This window comes from Cervus elaphus, chromosome 17, assembly GCF_910594005.1.
Source record: "Cervus elaphus chromosome 17, mCerEla1.1, whole genome shotgun sequence".
Taxonomy (NCBI): domain Eukaryota; kingdom Metazoa; phylum Chordata; class Mammalia; order Artiodactyla; family Cervidae; genus Cervus; species Cervus elaphus.
Window position 1 is genome coordinate 27,386,498 of NC_057831.1, and position 20,906 is coordinate 27,407,403.

Below are 20,906 nucleotides of genomic sequence, written 5' to 3' on the forward strand. Positions count from 1 at the left end.
AAGCCACGGTCTCGGTATCCTGACTGGAGTTGTGTTTCTTGTAAACGCTGTTCCTGGAAGGAGCCTCCCGCCTGCGTCAGGGGAAGGAGATGATTCATCGGAGGCAGGTGTTCCTGCCCCTTAAGTAGGCACATGCCGTGCGGTTAACACCGCCCCCGTCACTCCCAGAGTCCGACCTCGGGCCATGTGGCACCTTTTCAGGCCTGTGTGTGAATGTCAGCGAAGGGTCCACGTGTGAGAGGGGCCGCAGCTGAGAAGAGAGGGGCAGCTGGTCACTGTGAACGAGGATGCTCTCTCATCCTTGGAGGAGGCAGGACTGCACCTGGAGGAAGCAGGTGTCACCCTGACCTGGCCCAGGTCTGGGGAGAGGAGGCGGCAGCTGAGAAAGGACTGAGGATGGGGAGGGAACCAACATGTAGAAAGTGCCAACCATCCAGGCATGTGAGTCGAGTTTTGAATGTCACCCAGTCCTGACACTGTCACATTGACCCCTGAAGTTGCTGTCTTTCCTTAGGGGCCCTTAGTATCTCTGTTTGACACATTAGGCTCTGGGAAATCAGGAAACCCTCCCGTGGTTCTTTCTGTCTCCAGGAGAAACCAGTCACTGCCACGACCTTCAGAGCCCAACCAGTGTGGCCCCTGTTACTGTCTGTCCTGTGTGCTCAGCCTCTGGGCGGCTGTTCCTCCATTAAACCTGGACACCTCAGCTTAGGCCCTGAGCCAGGCTTCTGCTTTGCCTGGAACTCGATTCCCTGACACCTACCAGCCAGCTCCTTCTTGTCCTTCGTGTCTTTGCTTAATGTGACTTGCTTGGTAGAGACTTGTTCTGTCCGCTCCATTTTAGCGTCACAGTAGCTCACTCCTCTCTGGACCACATCTCATTCCCCCATGCTGTTCTCTTTTCCCGAGAAGTGTTTCTCGTCTTCTACAGCTGTATGTGACCTAACTCATATGTGCTTCTTTTTGTCTTTCGTTCCCCACATGGCCCGATGAGCATGTCAGCCGCAAGAGCAGGCACATTTTGTCTGTTTCGCTTCCCAATGATAATTATCTGGGGCCCCTCGAGGGCTACCTGGCTCATAGCAGATGCTCAGTAAATGTGTGCTGAACAGACAAGGAGCCTTTCCGAGGTCACGGAACCACAAGCCCCACCAGAGCTGGGCTTCTTCCGGCTGCGTGTGTTCAGGCTGCATGAGGAGGCCATGAGGGCGAAGTGAAGTGAGAGGTTGACCCTGGCTCAGATGGGAAATATCCTGTTTACAAGTCTGGACTTTATCTGCCATGCCATCTTATCATGAGGATTCTGGACACTTTGAATGTACAAACTGGGACATGGGGACCCAGTGGCAAAATTGGGATTGCCTTTCTGCGTATTGAATTTTCCACCAACCCGTGTTTATACCCCTCTGACATGGCAAGAATTACGCCCAGAGGCATTTTATTCCTGCATCAGCCCCTGTGTGATCGAGACAATATAGATTTTGTTAACAGAAGTATTTAGCACACTTGTGTGGACTGCTCCGCTCATCCACCCCGCCCGACCTGGAGTCTGGGTCACACTTAGGTGTCAGAAAAACATCTTCATAAAACGTACATGTGCTACAGGTTCAGGAAAATACACCTCTTCTTTCCCTTTCCTCTCTTTTGTGCCAAAGGTTTTAAATGCATCTCTCCTGTTTATTCAGGCAGAGCTTATGATTTTTAAAAACAACGTCATCAGAATGATTAAGGAATAACAGTTCTTTCCATTGTTATTTAGGATATTTTCCAGGTTCCAATTAGGTGAGAAAATTGACCTGATTTTTATTTTCCTCAACTGTGTTTACCTTGCTGCATTGTTATTTCAAGTCTGTTCACAGGGTGCCAGACAGATGTCATTGTTGTTGTTTTTTAAGCAAAGAGGATCAAAAATGTCCATTTAAGAACTGCCTGGGGGGGGGGGTTGCCTGTGAACTTTAACATACAGCTATACATAACTGCTTCCTTTTATGAATAAAAGTTGTAGGAGGTGGTAGACATGAATATAGGTTTTAAATAATTTATTTTTTAAAAGTATGTAAGCTGAAACTTGCTTCAAAGAGAATTCAGAGAGCAGCCAAAATACCCATGAAAGAAAACCGTCCTTCAGAAATGCTGCTAGATCTCAAGCTAGTTATGAAATTGACACCCGAAAGTTATTTCTGTCAGAGAGGACACAAGATAGATTTAGAAGAGCCATAGTCTCCATTTAAAAGATGTCAGAAACACAGGCATTATCCTTAATATTATACTTCCCTCTCCTTCACCCTTACCCCCACGCCATCCTGTCACCATATCCAGGCATCTCTGAAGATGTCAGGTTTACTTCTAAATGCTCTTGATTCCATGTGCTTCTTCAGTACATTGCAGTCCAGGATGCAGTTGGGTCTTGTCTGCATGACCAAAGCGCTCTCCTCCTAGCTGCTGTGCATCTACTCTGAACTCTCAACTCATCTTTTCTGCAACTCAGGTCATTTCCCCAAAGACCGAATCTGATAAAAACCTGCTTTCTCACCCCGTCTCAGCCAACTACGTACATCCAGCCCTGAATGTCTTCCTGTCACTCGTAGGGTGATGACTGGATTCTTAATGTGGCTTACGAGACCCTGAGTAGGCTGGTCCTGCTTACATCTCTCATTGCACACCCGCCATGCCTCCCTGCTTCCCGCGTTGTCTGTGCACCTGTCATACCAGTCACCTTTAGACCCCTTTTCTTGCTGTGCTTCTCTCACCCCAGGGCCTTTGCACATCCTCTTCCCTCTGCCTGAGTCATTCTCCCTTCCTTTCCTTACCATTTAACGTCTTCTCATCTTGCAGACCCCGGTTCCTACCCGAGTCGCTTACCTAGGGAAGCCTTCCTGGACTGGCTTCCCTGGTGGTTCAGCGGTAAAGAATCCTCCTGCCAGTGTAGGAGACGTGGGTTCAGTCCCTGGGTTGGGAAGATCCCCTGGAGGAGGAAATGGCAACCCACTCCAGTATTTTTACCTGGAAAATTCCATGGTCAGAGGAGCCTGGTGGTCTGCAGTCTGGGGTCGTGAAGAGTCAGACACGACTGAGCATACATGCACTTTCTGGACTACTATTCTAGGTCAAATCTCCCTCTTGTCATTTGTATTGGTCTTATGTTCTTCTCTTTTAGAGCACCGTGAAGGGTGATGCTGTCTTTTACACATTATTTGGTAAAGATGTATCTTTCTATCTAGACTTTAAGATCTCTGGGGACAGGGACTATGTCTGTTTTCTTACCTCCATTTATCACAAGATGAAAGCAGTGCCTAGCACAAAGTAGGAACTCAAGAAATGTTTGTTGAAGGTTGTAGATAGATGAGTGAATGGCTTCTCGAAGCACCCATTGTTGTGCCAAGTAGCATAATGGAACATTGGTCCATTTCTGATATGTTGGAAGCTCAGCAAGGACAAAAACAACAGATGGAGGAAGAGATTTTCTACGTGTAGGCCCCCAAAGAAAAGGGGGTGGATGTGACCTTCCTGGCAGAGAAGCCCCATCGTCCTAGTCGCATCACAGGGACACGGTTCTCTCCAGCTTTTCTTGAGACTCAGTTCTGCCGGCCCTTGTTCTGCGAAGCCTGGTGAGCTTCCTTCCACATGGTCCTCTATTTCTACCTACGTGCTATTCTCATTCCTAGTCAGGAAAACATACTTCTCTTTGAATACCTAGAAATTAAAGAAGTGCTTTTGAGTCTTAAAACATGAGCTTCAGTATAATTCTCCATCCTTTGTTTGGCTGAACAGACATTTTATGCACCTTAGCAAAGTATAATACTATAATGGTCTAGAGCTTGGGCCAAGGACTGAAGTTGCCTGAGCAGCCCAGCTCAGGCACCTGTGTAATCTGAGGAGATTTACTGTTTAAGCCTCAGTTTCCTTATCTATAAAATGGGGATAATATTTCTACTGCATGGGATTATTGTGGTACACTTTAGAACAGCATTGTCTAATAGTAATATAGTGCAAGCCATGTATATAATGTAAATTAAATGTTCCACTAGCTGTATTTGGAAAAAATCTATAAAATAAATAAGCTTCATGGATATATTATACAGCACAGGGAAATATAGCCATGATTTTGCAACTTTAAGTTGAGTATAGTCTATAAAAATATTGACTGACTACATGGTGCACCTGAAACTAATATAATCTTATAAATCAACTACAATAAATAGTAAAATGAAATAAGTGAAATTAATTTTTAATATATTTAACCCAATATAGCTGAAGTATTATCATGTCAATGTGTAATCAAAAATAAAACAGCTGTAAAAAAATAAGTCATAAAAAAGAATGAAATAATGCCATTTGCAGCAACATAGATGGGCCTAGAGATTGTCATACTGAGTGAAGTAAGTCAGACAAATATCACGTGATATCACTTATATGTGGAATCTAAAAAAATGATGCAAATAAACTTATATACAAAACAGAGACTCACAGAAGTAGAAAACAAACTTGTGGGTACACGAAAGGAAAGTTGGGGTGAATAAATTAGGAATTTGAGATGAATAGATATGTGCTACATATTTAAAATAGATAAACAACAAGGACCTGTCATATAACACAGGGAACTACAGCATCTTAGAATAACTTATAATGGAAAAGAATCTGAAAAAGAATAGATATGTTGAAGTATATGTATGACTGAATCACATTACTGTATGCCTGAAACTAAAATAACATTGTAAATCATCTATACTCCAATTAAAAATAAATAGGCAGCTGTTCACGAGAACTTTTACATTCTTCAGAATGTTAAGTCTTTTAAATCCAGGGTGTATTTTACACCTACTAGCACATCTCACTTTGAACTAACCGTGTTTCAAGTGCCCAGTGGCTGGAGCCTGCTGTGTTAGGCAGTGCTGTTTTAACTCATTCATATAAAACACGGTACTTAAAACAAATAAATAAATAAAACACAGTACTGAGTATGGTGCTTAGTTCATAATTAGCATTTGACAAATGTTGGCAAAATTAATATTCATTTTAAAACATCAAAGTTGGATAGACAAACATTTAACTGTGTGTTTGCATATATTGCCACATGGGAGATGCCTCAGATCTGGCTTGTTTCTATTTCAAAGGATAAAGAATTGACTTTAATGTTCTCATTTGCTCCCTGTAAGGTGGCCTTTGGGTTTCAGAACAAGGTCAGTTTGGGGGTTTATGGTCGCCTTTTCTTCTGGAGGTGGGAAAGGGGAAACTCAGTGAGCTTCAAGTGCTGCGTGCCTGTGTTTGTTTTCTTGGCTCTTCCCTGTTTAATTGTTGGAGCTGGAACAACTTGATTTTAAAAGAAAACATATGGGCTGAGAGTCATTGGGAGGACGTTTGTTGATGATGGAGCAGTAGAGCTATGTGTGGGCTGAGGTCCCGGCCCTGCACCATCGCTTAGCTCTCCTGGACTTCAGATTCAGTGTCTTTCTCCAAATCCTCAAACCTTGTTTGGGAGGTCACAGTTAAGGCAGGAAATATTGGAGCAAAATTGTAAAGGAAATTGTCTTTCAGTCTTCTTTAGATCCTGATTTTTTTTTTTCTTTCTTCTTTGTCAAAAACTTTGTTTCCAATCTGTTTATATGATTTGGGAAAGAAAAAGATTTTTTCAGGGTGACAAATAATCTTTCTTTTTCAAAGAAAAAGATTATTCAAAGAGGAGAAAGTTGACCCACCACTGAATTTCTGTTTTCTGTGTTACTCCGTCGCTGTCACCAGCATGGGGAATGTCTGTTCTACAGCCAGTTCTTCATGTGAAGGCAAGGTTCTCATCTCTTTTTACCCTCTCAACTTTCCATTGCTTCCTTGGGTGGGTACATATGATGTCTTCATCATATCCCATATACTTCTAACCTGAATGTATCAACTTTCTGTCCCACAGAGGAAAATAGGGACTTATCACTACTGGTAAGAACACGAACCTTGGTGTTACATTCATGTTGGTCCAAATCTCTGCTTCTTCACTCAGAAGCTATGTGCCTCTGAGCAAATTAATCTTTCTTAAAATGGAGTTAATAATAATGCCTCTTTCAGAATAAATTGTTGTGATGTTTAAGAGAGACATGGCATACAAAAAGCATTAGGCACAGTGCCTGACAAGTAATAAAGAGAACTTAATGTTAGCAATGAGGCAGGGGTGAAACAGATCACCAGCCCAGGTTGGATGCATGAGACAAGTGCTCGGGGCTGGTGCACTGGAAAGACCCAGAGGGATCGGATGGGGAGGGAGGTGGGAGGGGGGATCAGGATGGGGAACACATGTAAATCCATGGCTGATTCATGTCAATGTATGGCAAAAACCACTACAATATTGTAAAGTAATTAGCCTCCAACTAATAAAAATAAATGAAAAAAAAAAAAAAAAGAACTTAATGTTAGCAATGAGGCAGGGGACCTCAGCGATGACCTGTCTGCCCTCCTTAGCAAGAGGGACAGTAGACCATGGTGTCCTCTGTCACAGCATCCCACCATTGCTTGTGATGACACTGTGATTTACTGCGTCAGGGGAGTGACCTGCCTTTGTCCGCAAAATGCTTTCACAGGAGAAAGTCTGGGATTTGAGCTGAGTTTGATATCAATAAGGATGTAGGTCTACTGGTCTCCCATGTGTGGACTTGTCCCTGTTACCCTACTGTGCTGGCACCTATGAAAATGAGAGTGATGTGCTAAGTGGCATTATTTTTGTACTACAGAGATCCAGAAGCGTTTTGAGTCATTTGAGAGACTGGTGCGTTTGTGGCTTCGGATAGGAACTGTAAAGTGAAACAGCATTCTGGTGAGGGCAGTAGAGAGGCTGAGCATAGTGGTTTTTCGTTGGCATGCTGAAAATACATTTTTCTAAGTGTTCTCAGACTTCCGGGACCAAGGGTGGCTTAGAAAAAAGGGGTCCTTCGGTTTTGCTCCATCAAGGCCACGGTGCCGAGCTTTTCTGTGTAGAAACTCAGAATGCATCAAGGGCTGTGTCCCTGCAGTGTCAGATAATTGTCCAGGGTTTGGGAAGTTCTGCTTATAAAAACACCACCACCTTTTCCGAGCAGCCACTCCTCTGTTATTTTCAGTTCCCTCTTTTCCCTCTGCTCCTGCTGTTTTTCCCGGCCCCTTTTTGGATTTATTAGCCATTGCCTACAAAGTGTCGGTGACTCCCCGCTGCGAATGGCAAAGACCTCGCCAGGTGGACCCTTCTCAGATTTCCCTGAAACTGGAGAGAGTAACCACCCTCACTCTCATTTTCTCCGCGGCTCCCTCTCAGCGGACAGCTTCCCTGACGTTTAACTTGATCAAGATGTTAGTAAAAGAAACAGCATGTGCCATGGCCCTCAGTCTCAACCTGCCCACCCTCTTTTCGCCTCACGGTTTGGAGGGGAAACTCAGAGTTGCTGTGGATGGTAAAGATGAGGACGCAGATGTCTTTCCTTGTGGCCATTTACACCCAGTCCTGATCGCCGAGCTCTGAGTGGGTGGACAGCCGCGTGCCATGTGTTACCAGACCCGTGGAACTCTGGTTATAAGACACACTATTATTTGAGGTACAGTCAAGGTGGGGGGAAGCAATTAAACTGAGACACCATCGTTTTTAAGACACATCCCAATTTCAGAGATGTTAAAGCGTGCTGGAAAAATGTGTCTCTTAAAGGAGATGGAATGCCGTGAGAACTGATTCAAAGGGACTATCCCCCTGTTACTGTTGCTCCCTTCCCTCGCCCCATACTGGACGCAGCTGATGGATGGCGGGGTCTGTGTATTTTCAACTCAACCTTGCATCTTATTTGTGTGCTGTCTGTTATGCATGATGTTATAGCACTGAGTTTAGACCAAGTCATGGGAGCCCTTTCAAGTACAATGTAAGTATTATAAGTTTCTGACAAAGATTCCAGGTGTTTTCTTTGGGTCATCCTGGACTTGATAAGGGTCCTGTTCCCTTTTGAAAGAGTGATTAAGAGTTGTCTGAGGGACACGATGGGTTTCTGCAGGCCCTCCCTGCCCCAGCCCATTCATGATGGCATGAAGGCAAGGAGAAAATCTCCAACTCTGCTAAATTCATGCCCCTAGTTATCCATTTTCTAGTGAACATCATGCTTAGGTTTATGGGGGTACTCACTGCTTCCTCTCCAGTCCAGAAAGGCAGCATTAGACATTATTGATGACTTTAATTTTATTCAAGATTCTACCTAATTATTATTCTTTATAATCTGAATGACTTCTAAGCAAGTGCTGTTCTTAATGCAGTAATAATTTTATCAAGGGGATGGTGGTATTTCTTTTCCTGTTGAAGACCGTTAGATATTACAGAAAACTTTCTCAGCAGATAAAGTAACAAAAAAAAGATTGAAACTTTGTTTGTACTAGTAAAAATATGGCATTTACCCTCATACTTATACCACTTTCTTGCTTTCTTTCAGTTTTTGGGAATAGCATTTCTTGGAATTGGTCTCTGGGCGTGGAATGAAAAAGTAAGTCAAACATCATTAAAATGCACACATTTTGCTTGTAAGAAGCTGCACGTTATATGCTGTCTCTTTTTCCTCTTTGATAACTGCCAAGTGTATGGAAACATGGCTCTTTAATGAAAAAATACCCCTGAAAAACAATGTCACAGTTCAAAGACTCCAGAATGGAGCCTGAATTGGTCACTGCACCAAAATAATTACAGAAGTAACAACACACGTGCATAAACATAATGTGTAATTGGAATTTTATCAGTTCGCCAGAGAGACATGTTCCCATGGAGCATGGCCTCACTCTGGCACAAGAATTTCAGTAATGCATATAAATAATACTAACAATTCTGAATAAGCACCTGGATCCTTTTTTTCTCTTTTACTTTTTAAAAAACCCTTTGGAAGATTATTCAAGCCATGAAATTGATATTTGAGTGTGAACATTATGTGCTAAGCTATTAGCATGTGGTATGGTATGGAGGAAACTAGATATAATTCATGTTTGAAAATCAGATAAACTTATCAGTGTTGCTAAAGAGTGTGAACACTAGTGTGCTGATTGGAAATGTTAAGGAATATCCAAACTTTGTCATCAAATATTGCACAGTAAAAGAATAAATCTGGATCTATGGAGAAGGCTATATGAAGACACAGTGTTCTGGGTGGTTTATTTTGTAAATAACACCCTCAGGACAACACCTCCCTGTGTCCATTCCTCCACTTCCCTTCCCATTCATACCTTTTAAGTTTTTTTCTGCAGCTTCTCCTCCTGACGCCAAGCAGTGGAATTAAAATAAATATATACTCCTTTTTTCTTCCTTCTTTGGACATGAGATCATTGGCAGCATTTTATCTGTTCTGGTATTTGGCTACACAGTAAAGCTTTATCATCTCCCACCTATGAGAGTGAGGGAGTGGATGGATTGGTTAAAAGTTGTAAACTAAGATGTTAGCTGAAATTTTCCCAGAAGACCATTCTCTTATCACATTGACATTTCACCCTCTGAGCTTGACCAAGGCCTGGAGTCAGGCATTCCTTTGAAGTGGTCTGTGTATTAGGAAAGGAGAAAAAAAACTAAGAAAGTCCAGCAAACAAAGCCCTTCAGCTGCAAGAACGCATTTCCACAAGTAAAACAATGTTTAGATAGATTGTATCCAGTAAAACTCAAAGTAAATCCAGAGTTTTGAAATTGAACCGCCATCTGTTTATTTTCAGAATACTTGTACAGATTGTGAAATGTTTATGGAAAATGAACCACCTTCCAGCAACCTCATGAGGAAGAGTGGTGACTATACATCAAGGGAAACAAATTAAGTTCCCAAAACAGAGAGAATTTTATCTCCAGAAACTTTTCTGTTGAATAACTGACCTTCTTTTGGATTATGATCAGCTTCTGCCTCGATCCCTTTATAAGCTTGGAGGTTTGTACTGGTGGAATCTCAGAAATTCCACTTTTAGAAGCCCTCTTTTGGTTCAGGGCCAGATCATATAGCTTTGTATAACTCTTTTTTAATCAGTCCATTTCTATCTGCTCTGAAAAGATGCTGGAAGGCATTATATGAACTAATTGTCTGTTCTAGCAATAAACAGACAATATGTTGTTTTGAAGGTTTTTCTCTTTGTGAAATATAATTATCCTTTTGTCTTATCAGTCACCCTGATGTCTCTTTTTTGATAAAATCACAAAATTCTAAAACCGGCAGTATCATACAAACATCAGAGCAAGGGGATGATGTGGTCTCTGGGGACGGATAAAATAGCAGTTCCCTCCTTTGTCAGGGCTGGTATCAGCAACGGGAAGGCTTCTCTGCAGAGCTGGAGTTATGGTGGGGTTGTGAGCTGGGACTCTGTGGAGGTAGCGGAGGGTAAAGGACACGTAACAGCCCAGTATGGTGCGCACTGGCCTTGTATTTGGGCCCTGAGTCTGGGGGTGGGGATGCAGCAGCAAATGATGCTGAGTCCCTGTCCCCTGGGGCTTGTCTTTAGTGGGGACCCCAGCAGTAAGCAGTTAACTAGTCAGGGACACGTGTGCAGGTGTGGATGAGTGCTGAGGAACGCAAGGTAGAGAGTAAGGGCCACTTAGAGAGTGGTGGGGAAGAGGGTCTCTCTTATTTTTTGTGAATTAATTTTTGGCTGTGTTGGGTCTTTGTTGCTGTGCGGGCTTTTTCCTAGCTGTCGTGAGCGGGGGCTACTCTCCAGCCGCAGTGCAGTGGCTTCTCTTGGGGAGCACAGGCTCTAGGGCGCATGGGCTGCAGAAGTTGCAACTCCTGGGCTTCGTAGTTACAGCTCCTGGGCTTTAGAGCACAGGCTTAGTAAGTGTGCTGCATGGATTTAGTTGCTCTGAAGCATGTGGAATCTTCCTAGACCAGGAATCAAACCTGTGTCTCTTGTTTTGGCAGGTGGATTCTTTACCCCTGAGCCACTGGGAAAGCCCCGAAAGGGATCTCTTTTAGATAGAGCACTTGGGAACGGCCTCCCTGACAAGGGGGCACTGGAGCGCCTGGATGAAGTCAAGAGGGGTCTGCAGAGCACTGGGGGAATAGCATTCTAGGCAGAGGAAATGGCAAGTCCAGTGGCCCTGAGTCAGGCACTTAGCGATTCCGAGGAACAGGAAGGCCAGTAGGAAGGGAGAACCAGATGTAAGGCAGGTGGCCAGAGAGGCAGGCAGAGTCCGGAGGGGCAGGGCCTGTAGAGGTTGAATGAGAGGAAGTTACCAGGGCTTTAAGGGAGTGTCCTAATCTGGCTTTTGTTTTAAGATCACTCTGGTTGCCATGAGGGGGGAAAAAAAAAAGCACAGCTCTGGGGCTGAAAGACCAGAGTTCAAATAGCGACTCCTTCCTTTGCTGTCAGTGTGACTTTGGGCAGGTGGTTTAGCGTCTCTGGGTACCCTTCCCTGGTTTATGCAAAGGACACTCATGTCAGCTTGTAGGGTTGCTGTGAGGATGAAGTGGGGTGGCTCCCCACACTGGGCCTGGTGTAAGGTCCACGCTTTCTGGGACATGGTTCCATTCCTTGGATGCCCTGGTGTAATGCGTCCACTTCTACATGGGCACCAGCAGAGAATGGGGGCTTTGGAAGCTGCCTCAGATTTTAGGAGCATTCCAGGCTCTGATCTGTGGACTGAGAAACGGCTTTGTTCTGGGGTCTCTTAAGGAGGGTGTGATGTTCATTGATTGACTTGGTAGCTGCAGAGGCTGCTCCGCTGAAGCCCTTGGGGATAAGTTCTAAGCTAGACCAGGCCACTGCTGGGATGATGTTCTGAGGTGAACCGCAGCCGGCTGAGGGTGACGGCCGCATGCACCTGCAGGGCGGGTCACACCAGCCTGTGAATCAGTAAATTCCCCCAACGGAGATGTGGTGACATTTACTTGAAAAGAGACCCAGAGGGTAAATCCCCAAACTGGGTCACGGCTGGAAGGATCAGATTTCTTTCATAGATGGGGTTTTGCACATTTTTATGTGGAGCACAGAAACATTGGAGGCAAAAATCGTTACCTCTCTTACTTAATACCAGGCTGAGATTTAGGACTAATATTACAGTTGAATATTAGACATAATAATTAAATAATACATTTAATCTAACTTCCAGATCACAGTCAAGATGCAAAGGATGAATGTGTCTCCAGGGGAAACTGGTTTATGCTCAATTTTTCAGAAATCATAGGATCTGCGGTTTTAGAAGGAACGTTAACAGTCATGTTGCATGAATTACTGCCACAACAAGCTTGGCAGCGTCCAGCAGTAATCACCTCATCCATTCAAAGAACATTATTGAGCACACAGCATGGCGCATGGCTTGCGCTGGATTCTGGGCATGTAATTCCTCAGGGAATGTATGTTCTAGGATGCGCGTGCTTATATACATAAACTATGAGTGCTAGTTTGTTCTAGGGTGGGGGTGCTTCTGTACATAAACTACATTTCAGTCATGTCAGATGCTTTGCGACCCCATGGACTGTAGCCTGCTAGGCTCCTCTGTCCATGGGATTCTCCAAGCAAGAATACTAGAGTGAGTTGCCATTTCCTCCTCCAGGAGATCTATAAATAAAGTAATACATTGCAGTTCGTGCTAATTTGGAGTGTATGGAAGTTGAACCGTTCCTGGGGCAAAGCACTCATACTTTTCTCTGGGTTCCTCTTACTATTCGAAAGACCTTCCTCCTGCCAAATTAGAATCATGTCCTACTGGTTTTCATTCATGGAATGTAGGTCTGCCCCATTGCGTCCCATTGTAAGCCCTTCTCTGTATTAGTCCTTGGTGTGGCTCCTTGTGAGTTTCCAGGCTCTGGCGGAGGTGGGGGATCCCTCCACCGTCTTGATCTCGCGCCTCTGACCTCCCTATGGGTCCTCTTCTCCAGGGAGAGGATGCTTTAGGGGCCGTAGAGGGTATGGCCGGATCACGTCCCCTTTCTCCTGTCAGCTCTCAATACCACTTGAGGTCACACAGTGTATCACTGAGGGGTCTCAGGTGGGTCCAGGTCCAGCTGGGTTTCCTCCCTCCGTCTCACATCTGGTTGATTTTCAGAGGCAGACGCAAGAGTCCAGATTGCCCCAGGTCTGTTCTACCTGCCTGTCTACCTGCAGAGATTGCTTTGGAGCTGGAGGCTCTGTGCTCTGTCAACCAGCACATTCCCCACTCCGCTCAGCTTGGTTTTAGCCGTACTTTTGATCAACATCCTTGCTCAAGTCCTCCTTTTAACTCAGACCTTCCTTTAACTCCTTGCCCTAGTGCTACCTGGCAAATTCGGATTCAGTAGGTCTTGGGTGTGGACACCGGAAGCTTTTTTACAAGCTTCCTGTATTTTTCTGATTGCAGTCAAGTATAGTTATCAGTGATAGAAGGCAGTGACATATTGAACAGGCCGAGGACAGAACCCAGTGACATGTCACTGGAAATTTCCTTTGGGGTTGACATCATTGACTTGTGTGTGCCCTTGGGTGTCGTTAGTCAAGGAGTCTCTAATCCATCTACTTGTCATTATATCAGACTGTCTTTCTGCATCTTGGCTTTTCTCTGAAAAACTAGCCTAGGACTCATGTGAACCTGGCCAGCACTTTCTCATTGAACATCATTTTCTTGCCCAGGTACCCAGAAACCTTTATCAGTCAAGTGAGGACTGAGGCATGTTTATCATTCTTCTAGGAACACTTTCCTTCTTGGCTCCCAAGACCGTCACATTCTTGGGTTTCATACCTCATTAGTAGTGCCTTCTCATACTTGTTTGCAAAGTCCGGCTGCCACTTGAACCTCTGAATTCTGGAGAAACCCCTTGTTTCTCTTCACTCGCGCTCTGGGAGTTCTCATTCAGGCTCAGGGCCTCAAGCATCATTGATCACTGATGACTTCCAAATTTACATCTTGGCCCTGGCCTCCTCTGAACCCCAGTCTCATGCCCAGCATCTCTGCTGAAAGGCCCGCCAGGCTTCTGAAGCTTCAGAACCCAGAGAAACAGTCCTGAAATCTCCCCTCACACCTTCTCTTCTCAGTTGCAGGAGATGACGGCTCAGTCCTCTTCACTTGCTTGGGTATTCTTGACAACCTTGTCTTTTCTTTCATGCCGCATTCGGTCTGTCAGCAAACACTGTCAGCTCTGTTTTGAAACTGCACCGAGAGTAGGATTTCTTCCAGCCACCTCCACTTCTATACACTAGTCTAAGCTGCCACCTTTTGCCTCTGTTAGTGTAGACGCCTCCGTTGTTCCCCAGCCTCTGCTCTTGTGCCTCCACTCCCAGTCCTGGCCGTCTCCAGATAGCAGCCAAAGTGATTCTTTTATTTCTTTTTTATTTTTATTATTACTTTTTCTATCTTTGGCCACACTCACAGCTTATGAGATCTTAATTCCTTGATCAGGGTTTGAACCTGGGTCCTCAGCAGTGAAAGCATGGACTTCTAACCACTGGACTGCCAGGGAATTCTCCAGAGTGATTCTTTCGAGCATAAGGCAGATCCTGTCATGTCTACTCCAAGCCCTCCAGTGCATTTGCTGTCTCACTCAAAGCTGTGTGCAGTAGTACTGTGTTACTTCCGAGTCCTTATTTCCCACACTGCCCTCCCCTGCTGCACTCCAGCCCCTACTCATCGCCTTGCTGTTCCTCCACCATCTCAGATGGATCTACCACCCTGGGACCAGGTCTGCTCATCCCCAGAGGTCCAAAGGCTGCTTTCCTTTGCTTCCTGGTCTCTGCTCCAGGCTCACCTTCGTCTGCAGGCCTCCCTGGCCCGTTTGAAGCAGCCCCTCTCACGCTAGTCCCAGCCCCTTTCTCCACTTCTGTGTGCCTTTCCCTCCCTCTGTGTTGTCAAAGGACTTACCACTCACACGGATTTCCCCCCCGCCCCAAACAGGGACTTCTGCTTACTACTACACTCTAGTGCTTAGAACATTAACTGACACGTAATAGACATTCAAGAAACATTGCTTGTGGGAGAATGAATGAGCAAAGGGAAGATGAAGGCATTCTTTTCAACCCTGGCTGTAAAATTCAGACCTCTAGTAAGCATGTTATCTGTTCTTACAGCCTAAAAGGAAGTAAAGCGACACGTGGTTTCTGATCTCTGATATGGTAGGGGTTCAGTGTTAGAAACAGCAGATATCTAACATCCAGGGGAAGAAAATTATTTCTGGTGTGTAAATGGTAATCTGTGTATGATTGTCTTGACTTAAGGAAGAATTGGGGATATCTTCCCTCTTCCGTTTTGCCCAGCGTTTATACCTTTTCCCTGCTTTATGCGGGATTTTATGCAATTTGACTTCCCCAACCCAGATTGAACCTTGGGCCCTCGGCAATGGAAGTGAGGAGTCCTAACCACTGAACCGCCAGGGGATTCCCATGTTAATGCTTTTGACTTTATTCTTAGGGGCAAGAGGCTGGGTGATAGATCACTAAGTTGCAAGTGGAGCTGCTGCCGCCAACACTGTTGAGGGCAAGGGGGAGACTCGGCTTTTCCAAGTGGGAAGAGTGCGCTTCCCTGGTCCTCCATGCGCTCTTGAGTCCTCTTGCACCTCCTGCCACCGCTCACACCGCACCAGCCCTCTGGGTGGAGGGCGAACCTGGCCTGGCTGGTGTGACCTGGAAGCTCCTTGAGGGCAGGAGCCTGTCTTCTCCAGCCCATTATGCTCAGGTCTAGCACCGTGCCTCCTGGGTCTCAGATGCCGGGTGCTCTTGACCACACAAATGAGAATGTGCTGGAGAGCTGTATACATTGTGGAAGACCTCATGGGGTCTCCCTCCCGAGTCCCCCCCTCATCTGTCACTGCACTCTCCTGGCCTGGCAGGAGGGAGCTGGGGCACAGTGCTGGCCCTGGCAGGCAGGATGGCCATGAGAGGAGCTCTTGAGTCTCTCTCACTTTTCTCCCTGTCTGTCCTGGGGAGTTTGTCCTGAGTCTTTCTCCTGGAGGCCTTCCCCCTGACCACTGCCTGTAATGCCAGTCTCACTTCAGAACCCACAGTTGCTGCCTGTCACGATTGTACAGTAGGCTCAACTTGGAAGAACGTTCCCTATTTTCCCAGGAAGGAAAAGTTAGACAAGGAGATGCAGTGATTCAACCAATTCATAACGGTGGTGGTCAAGGTAGCCAGAGGGAAGTGGTAGGTGGCAGCAGTTACCCAGGCAACTTAAAGAGAAAAATGCTTGCCTCTCCTGAGAAAGTACTTTAAGCAGACATTTCTGAGATGCCGAGAATACTTTTGAAGGCTTCATTAAGTGGACTGAAATGTAAGTTTGCATCTCTTTCTCAATTGTCCATGTAATCCCCGCAGGTTCTCTGTTGCAGTTGAAAATCTGCAAACTGAACAGCTTTTGTTGAGTACCTGGAAAGTCAGCCTGTGGTCTGAGGTGCTGTAGCCAGTATGCTCAGCAGAGGCATGAAATATGTTAGCAGAAAAAAACCTTAATTTTTCTCTTTTTTGTATGTCCCTGTAAACTTTTTTGCAGAGAAATTTATCAGGAATGAAAATTCAGGTGGGTCAAAAATTGAGTGTCTTTGTTGTCCACCCTCAGATACTGCAGTCCTACCCTGGGTCAGGAAGATCTCCTGGAGGAGGAAATAACATCCCACTCCAGTCTTCTTGCCTGGAGAAATCCCATGAACAGAGGGGCCTGGTGACTGCAGTCCATAGGGTCGCACAGAGTTGGACATAACTGAAGCGACTTAACACGCATGCCTTCTCATTTTAGGCACCAGTCCAGGCCCAGTTATTAGAAATGAAAATGCTAGTCACTCAGTCATGTCTGACTCTTTGCAACATCATCGACTGGTGCCCCCCTCTGTCCATGGAATTCTCCAGGCAAGAATACTGGAGTGGGTTGCCATTTCCTTGTCCAGGGGATCTTTCTGACGCAGGGATTGAACCCAGGTCTCCCGCACTGTAGGCAGATTCTTTACCATCTGAGCCACCAGGGAAGCCCGGTTATTCGACAGGGCGGGATAAAAATGGAAACCCCAAACCCCTCTTTGCTTTAAAATGTTTGCCTTGCCTGGCACACTCAACCTTCAGCCCCTGGAGAGAGGAAGGGGTGGGGCCTTTGCCCCCTGCTTCCTCCTGTTTCCCCCCGCCCCCGATCCCCCTGAGGTTTCTCTCCCCACTTCCTGCCAGGGCAGAAATGTGGGTGCAGCTTTGCTCTCTGGGCCTGGCAGGTGGTAAAGGGGATGGTGCCTTGGTCCTTTTGAAGTTTCTCCGAGACTCCTTCTACCTTGTGGTTCCCTTCAGCTGGGTGGCATCCCTGTTCTAGATGGCCACCCAGTACCCCTGCCCAGACCTGATGTCTCCAAGCTTCCTCAGGGATCTTCTTGAAACTTCCTTACTAGGTTTTGGATAAAAAGAAATCTGCTCCCTTATCTAGGAAGTAGAGTCACACAACACAGCAACTGCTTTCTCCCGAGAAATCTCATTCCATAACCCAACCCCTCACCCCCTTGATTTCACTGTGGTGTATAAGACAAGTAAGTTCTCTGCTTCATGGTGTGTGTGTGTGTGTATGTGCGTGCGCGCATGCACACACACAGCAAGAGGTCATCCTATTCACTTGGGTTTTCAGATCGTGATCAGTAAAGTCTGAAGTAAGACTACCATATTTTCCTTAACATTTTAGAGATAGGTATATGTTTCCCAGCTGGTGCCAGTGGTAAAGAACCTGCCTGCCAGTGAAGGAGACATAAGAGACTCGGGTTTGATCCCTGGGTCAGGAAGATCCCCTGGAGAAGGGCATGGCAACCCACTCCAGTATTCATGCCTGGAGAACCCATGGACAGAGGAGCCTGATGGGCTGTAGTCCATAGTGTTGCAAGGAGTTGGACACAACCGAATGACTTAGTACGCATGCACGCACATATGATGTTACACTGGAAACAAGAACAGTCTTGCCCACTGCTGCTTTTTCTCTTTAGACAGTAGAGCATCATGGTTGGAAGGCTGCTCTGGGATCAGGTGGTGGGGCTCAAACCCCTGCTCTGCCACTTTCTCACCTGGGTCACCTGGCAAGTTACTCCGTCTCTGGGTCTGTGTGCTGCCATGGAGAATAGTCGTACCTGGAAAGTTAACTGAGAGAAATTATCCAGGTAGCTCCATGCCTGGCAGAGTCAGCGCTCAGTCGTGTGGCTCTTACATGGCTTTCATCCCACAATTCAGCATCACCACAGGGCCTCCCAGCAGCTTCCTCAGCCCCTACGTGCTGCCCAAGGAGTGAGCTTTCCGAATTCACACGTGACCCTCCTCTGCTCAGAATGCCTTCAGAGTCAAACCCAGCCGCGCTCTGCCAGCCTGTCTCCTCTCACCACTCGTGACAGTCACATGTACACCCGTGGGGGGCCAGGTCTTGCCACTGTGTCTCTGCACTTGTGGACATGACCCTCTGCCCCTCCCATGTACACTCACATAACACACACTAATACCTCTTCCCAGAACCCTCCTCCTAACCTGTCCCCCCTAGACTAGCTCCTGAGGGTGTCCCCATATGTTCACTCTGAATATCCATGACTTGCACAGTACCTGGCACCTCTCAGGTGATTCCCAGGAAACTGTTTGCTCAGGAACTGAATGAGTTGTGCACCTCTGAAGCTCTAGAATACAGTGATCACCTACCACCACGTTAGACTTTTCGTTTGTTGTTTGGTTTTTGTTTTTTTGCTTTAGTTGCAGGGACACTCTGACCAGAGCCTCTATTACATATTTCAGTTTAAACTTTTTACTTAGGAATATTCTGGATATGTTTCTCACCTTCTGCACATGGACGTGAAATACCCAGAGAGTGGCTCGGAACATGCTGGGTTTTTGAAAAGTGACACTTTTGCAGCTGGCTGTGTTTCCTTGTTCCAAGAGGCAGTTGCTCCACCCAGGTGGCGGAGGTGGTTTCGTGGCCTGAGCGCGGTACCAGCGAGGGCACCGCATGGCTGGCCTCCCCATCGGTGGCTCAGTTGCAGGATTTTCTGGAGCCCTGAGAGACGACTGCCTCTCTTCTTCTTCCTCACCGCAAAAGCAGGTCATGGCCATTTTTTATCTTCAAGAAAGGATTGCTTGAATCTCACCGTGACCTTTTCTGACAAGAAAAATACGGGAAACCACATGTCTTGAAAGCGTCCGGTCTTCCCTTAACCTCGTGTCTCTTTGCCAGGCTGTGAGTTACGCTGCCCTGTGCCCTTACCTCTCCCTGAACTGCTCAGGTCCCAGCGAGCTCCTGTCTCTCTACATCCTCTCCCTGGATGCTGCAGCAATTCCTTAAGACAGATGGGGGTTCTGGGGTGTGCAGAACAACTTTGCCCTGTAACATCTTTAGAGGATCTCTGATGAGTTGTTGGGGGGCAGGTGGCCCTGTGGCCCAGCTTGGACTTCCTATGGTCATTGTTACCAGCTCTCCAGGGCCACCCCTTCCAAGTAGCTCATTTTCTTGAAACTGTCCTGTCGTGGCATCCTTGCTCAAGTAAGGAAATGCTGCTCCCCCTCTTTCTCTAGGAAAACTGGTGGCAGTTTCCCTCAGTGTAGTAGTGTAGAGAGGGTGGGTGAGGCGGGACGCAGAATCGTAAATCTCAAAGGGGCCCATCTGGCCTGGTTGTGCCTGCACATTCCATAGGCTTGTCTCTCTGTTTCTCATCCAGCCGCTGGAAGGAATGTGCTCGTATATGCCAAAGCAGAAGAGTCCCAGACCATAGGGGCTTATTGATGCTATTTTTGCCTTTTTTTTTTTTTTGCTGTGTGAGTTGAGAGAAAAGAAACTGAAGCTTGCCAGGTGGCACACAGAGGCCGCTCTGTGCTGCTAGAGAAAACCACAGATGCTCCTGAGGTTTATGGGCTTGAAACCCTCCTGGAGTTTGCTTGCATGTTCAGATCTGCACGTGTGTAGAAACCTCTTCCAGGAAGAAACAGTGACGCTCAGAACATAGTCCTTGATTGCAGAACCCTGGAAAGAAATGACTTAAATTCCAGAGATTATTGAATGCATGAGGTGCTGATGAGGAGATGGAAGTTGGAGGGAAGATGGGCTGGTTTTTCACATCCTGACTGAGACATACCAGGGTCTTCCCAGGTGGCACTAGTGGTAAAGAACCCGCCTGCCAAGGCAGGAGTTGTAAGAGACAGGAGTTCGATCCCTGGGTAGGGAAGTTCCCTTGGAGGAGAACATGGCAGCCCACTCCAGTATTCTTGCCTGGAGAATCCTCTGGATGGAGGAGCCTGATGGGCTACAGTCCGTGGAGTTGCACAGAGTCGGACACAGCTGTGGTGACTGACACATACCAGGCCTATCAGACCCCTGAAGGATGAGACCTCACGGGGAGTGGGACGTGGTTTAGTAACTGGAAAGTCATCCAGCAGCCGTGACTCTCTGGTGGCCAGGGTGCCTGGTCGGGTTTCCAGGCGGCAGCGGCTCCCCTGGCCTGGTTGAGGTGTGTGATCTCGGCCACGTGGCGGCTGACCTGCGCCTGGCTGCTTCTCACTGCTCTCTTTGCTGTGTCGCTTCTTTGTACTCTGGGCTCCCACCCCCTCGTGGCTTCTGCTTACTCCTAGCTGTTGCTTCCTCCTGACCTCGCTCTCCCTTCTGCCTTTATTCTGAGTGCCTTTCAGGTGACTTCCCATTTCTCGAGAAAGAAGGTTGATTGGCAGGTCAGTTCCTCCCACCTCCTTAAGACATCATCCTACATGGGTGTGGCTTTCTTGGAAGGGGGTCAGGCAGGCCAAGTGCCAGAGCAAAATAGATTTCTCTCCAAAGCTGTTGGTTAGAGGCCCCCCCCCACCCAGTGTGCTTCATAGCAGTGGTCCCCGACATTTTTGGCAGCAGGGACCGGTTTCGTGGAAGACGGTTTTTCCATGGGATGGGCTGGGGCTGGGGGGATGGTATGGTTCAGGCGGTAGTGCGAGTGAAGGGGGGTGGCCCAGAAAGCTTTGCTTGCTTGCTTCTTGCTGTGTGACCCCGGTTCCTAACAGGCCATGAGCAAGGGATTCCTGTTCTATAGCAT

At 46.6% G+C, this 20,906-nt stretch overlaps 1 protein-coding gene across 4 annotated transcripts in view; it reads left to right on the top strand.

Annotated features, from left to right (window-relative positions):
- TSPAN5 (tetraspanin 5) overlaps window positions 1-20,906 on the top strand; it is a 178,445-nt gene that overhangs the window by 137,331 nt on the left and 20,208 nt on the right. For 3 of the 4 annotated variants that reach the window (XM_043871160.1, XM_043871163.1, XM_043871162.1), the window contains exon 2: window positions 8,421-8,471. The exons of the other annotated variant lie outside the window; for it this stretch is intronic. In XM_043871160.1, coding sequence (XP_043727095.1) covers window positions 8,421-8,471 — 51 coding nt within the window. The remainder of the gene's footprint in view (window positions 1-8,420; window positions 8,472-20,906) is intronic. 4 annotated transcript variants of the gene reach the window in all.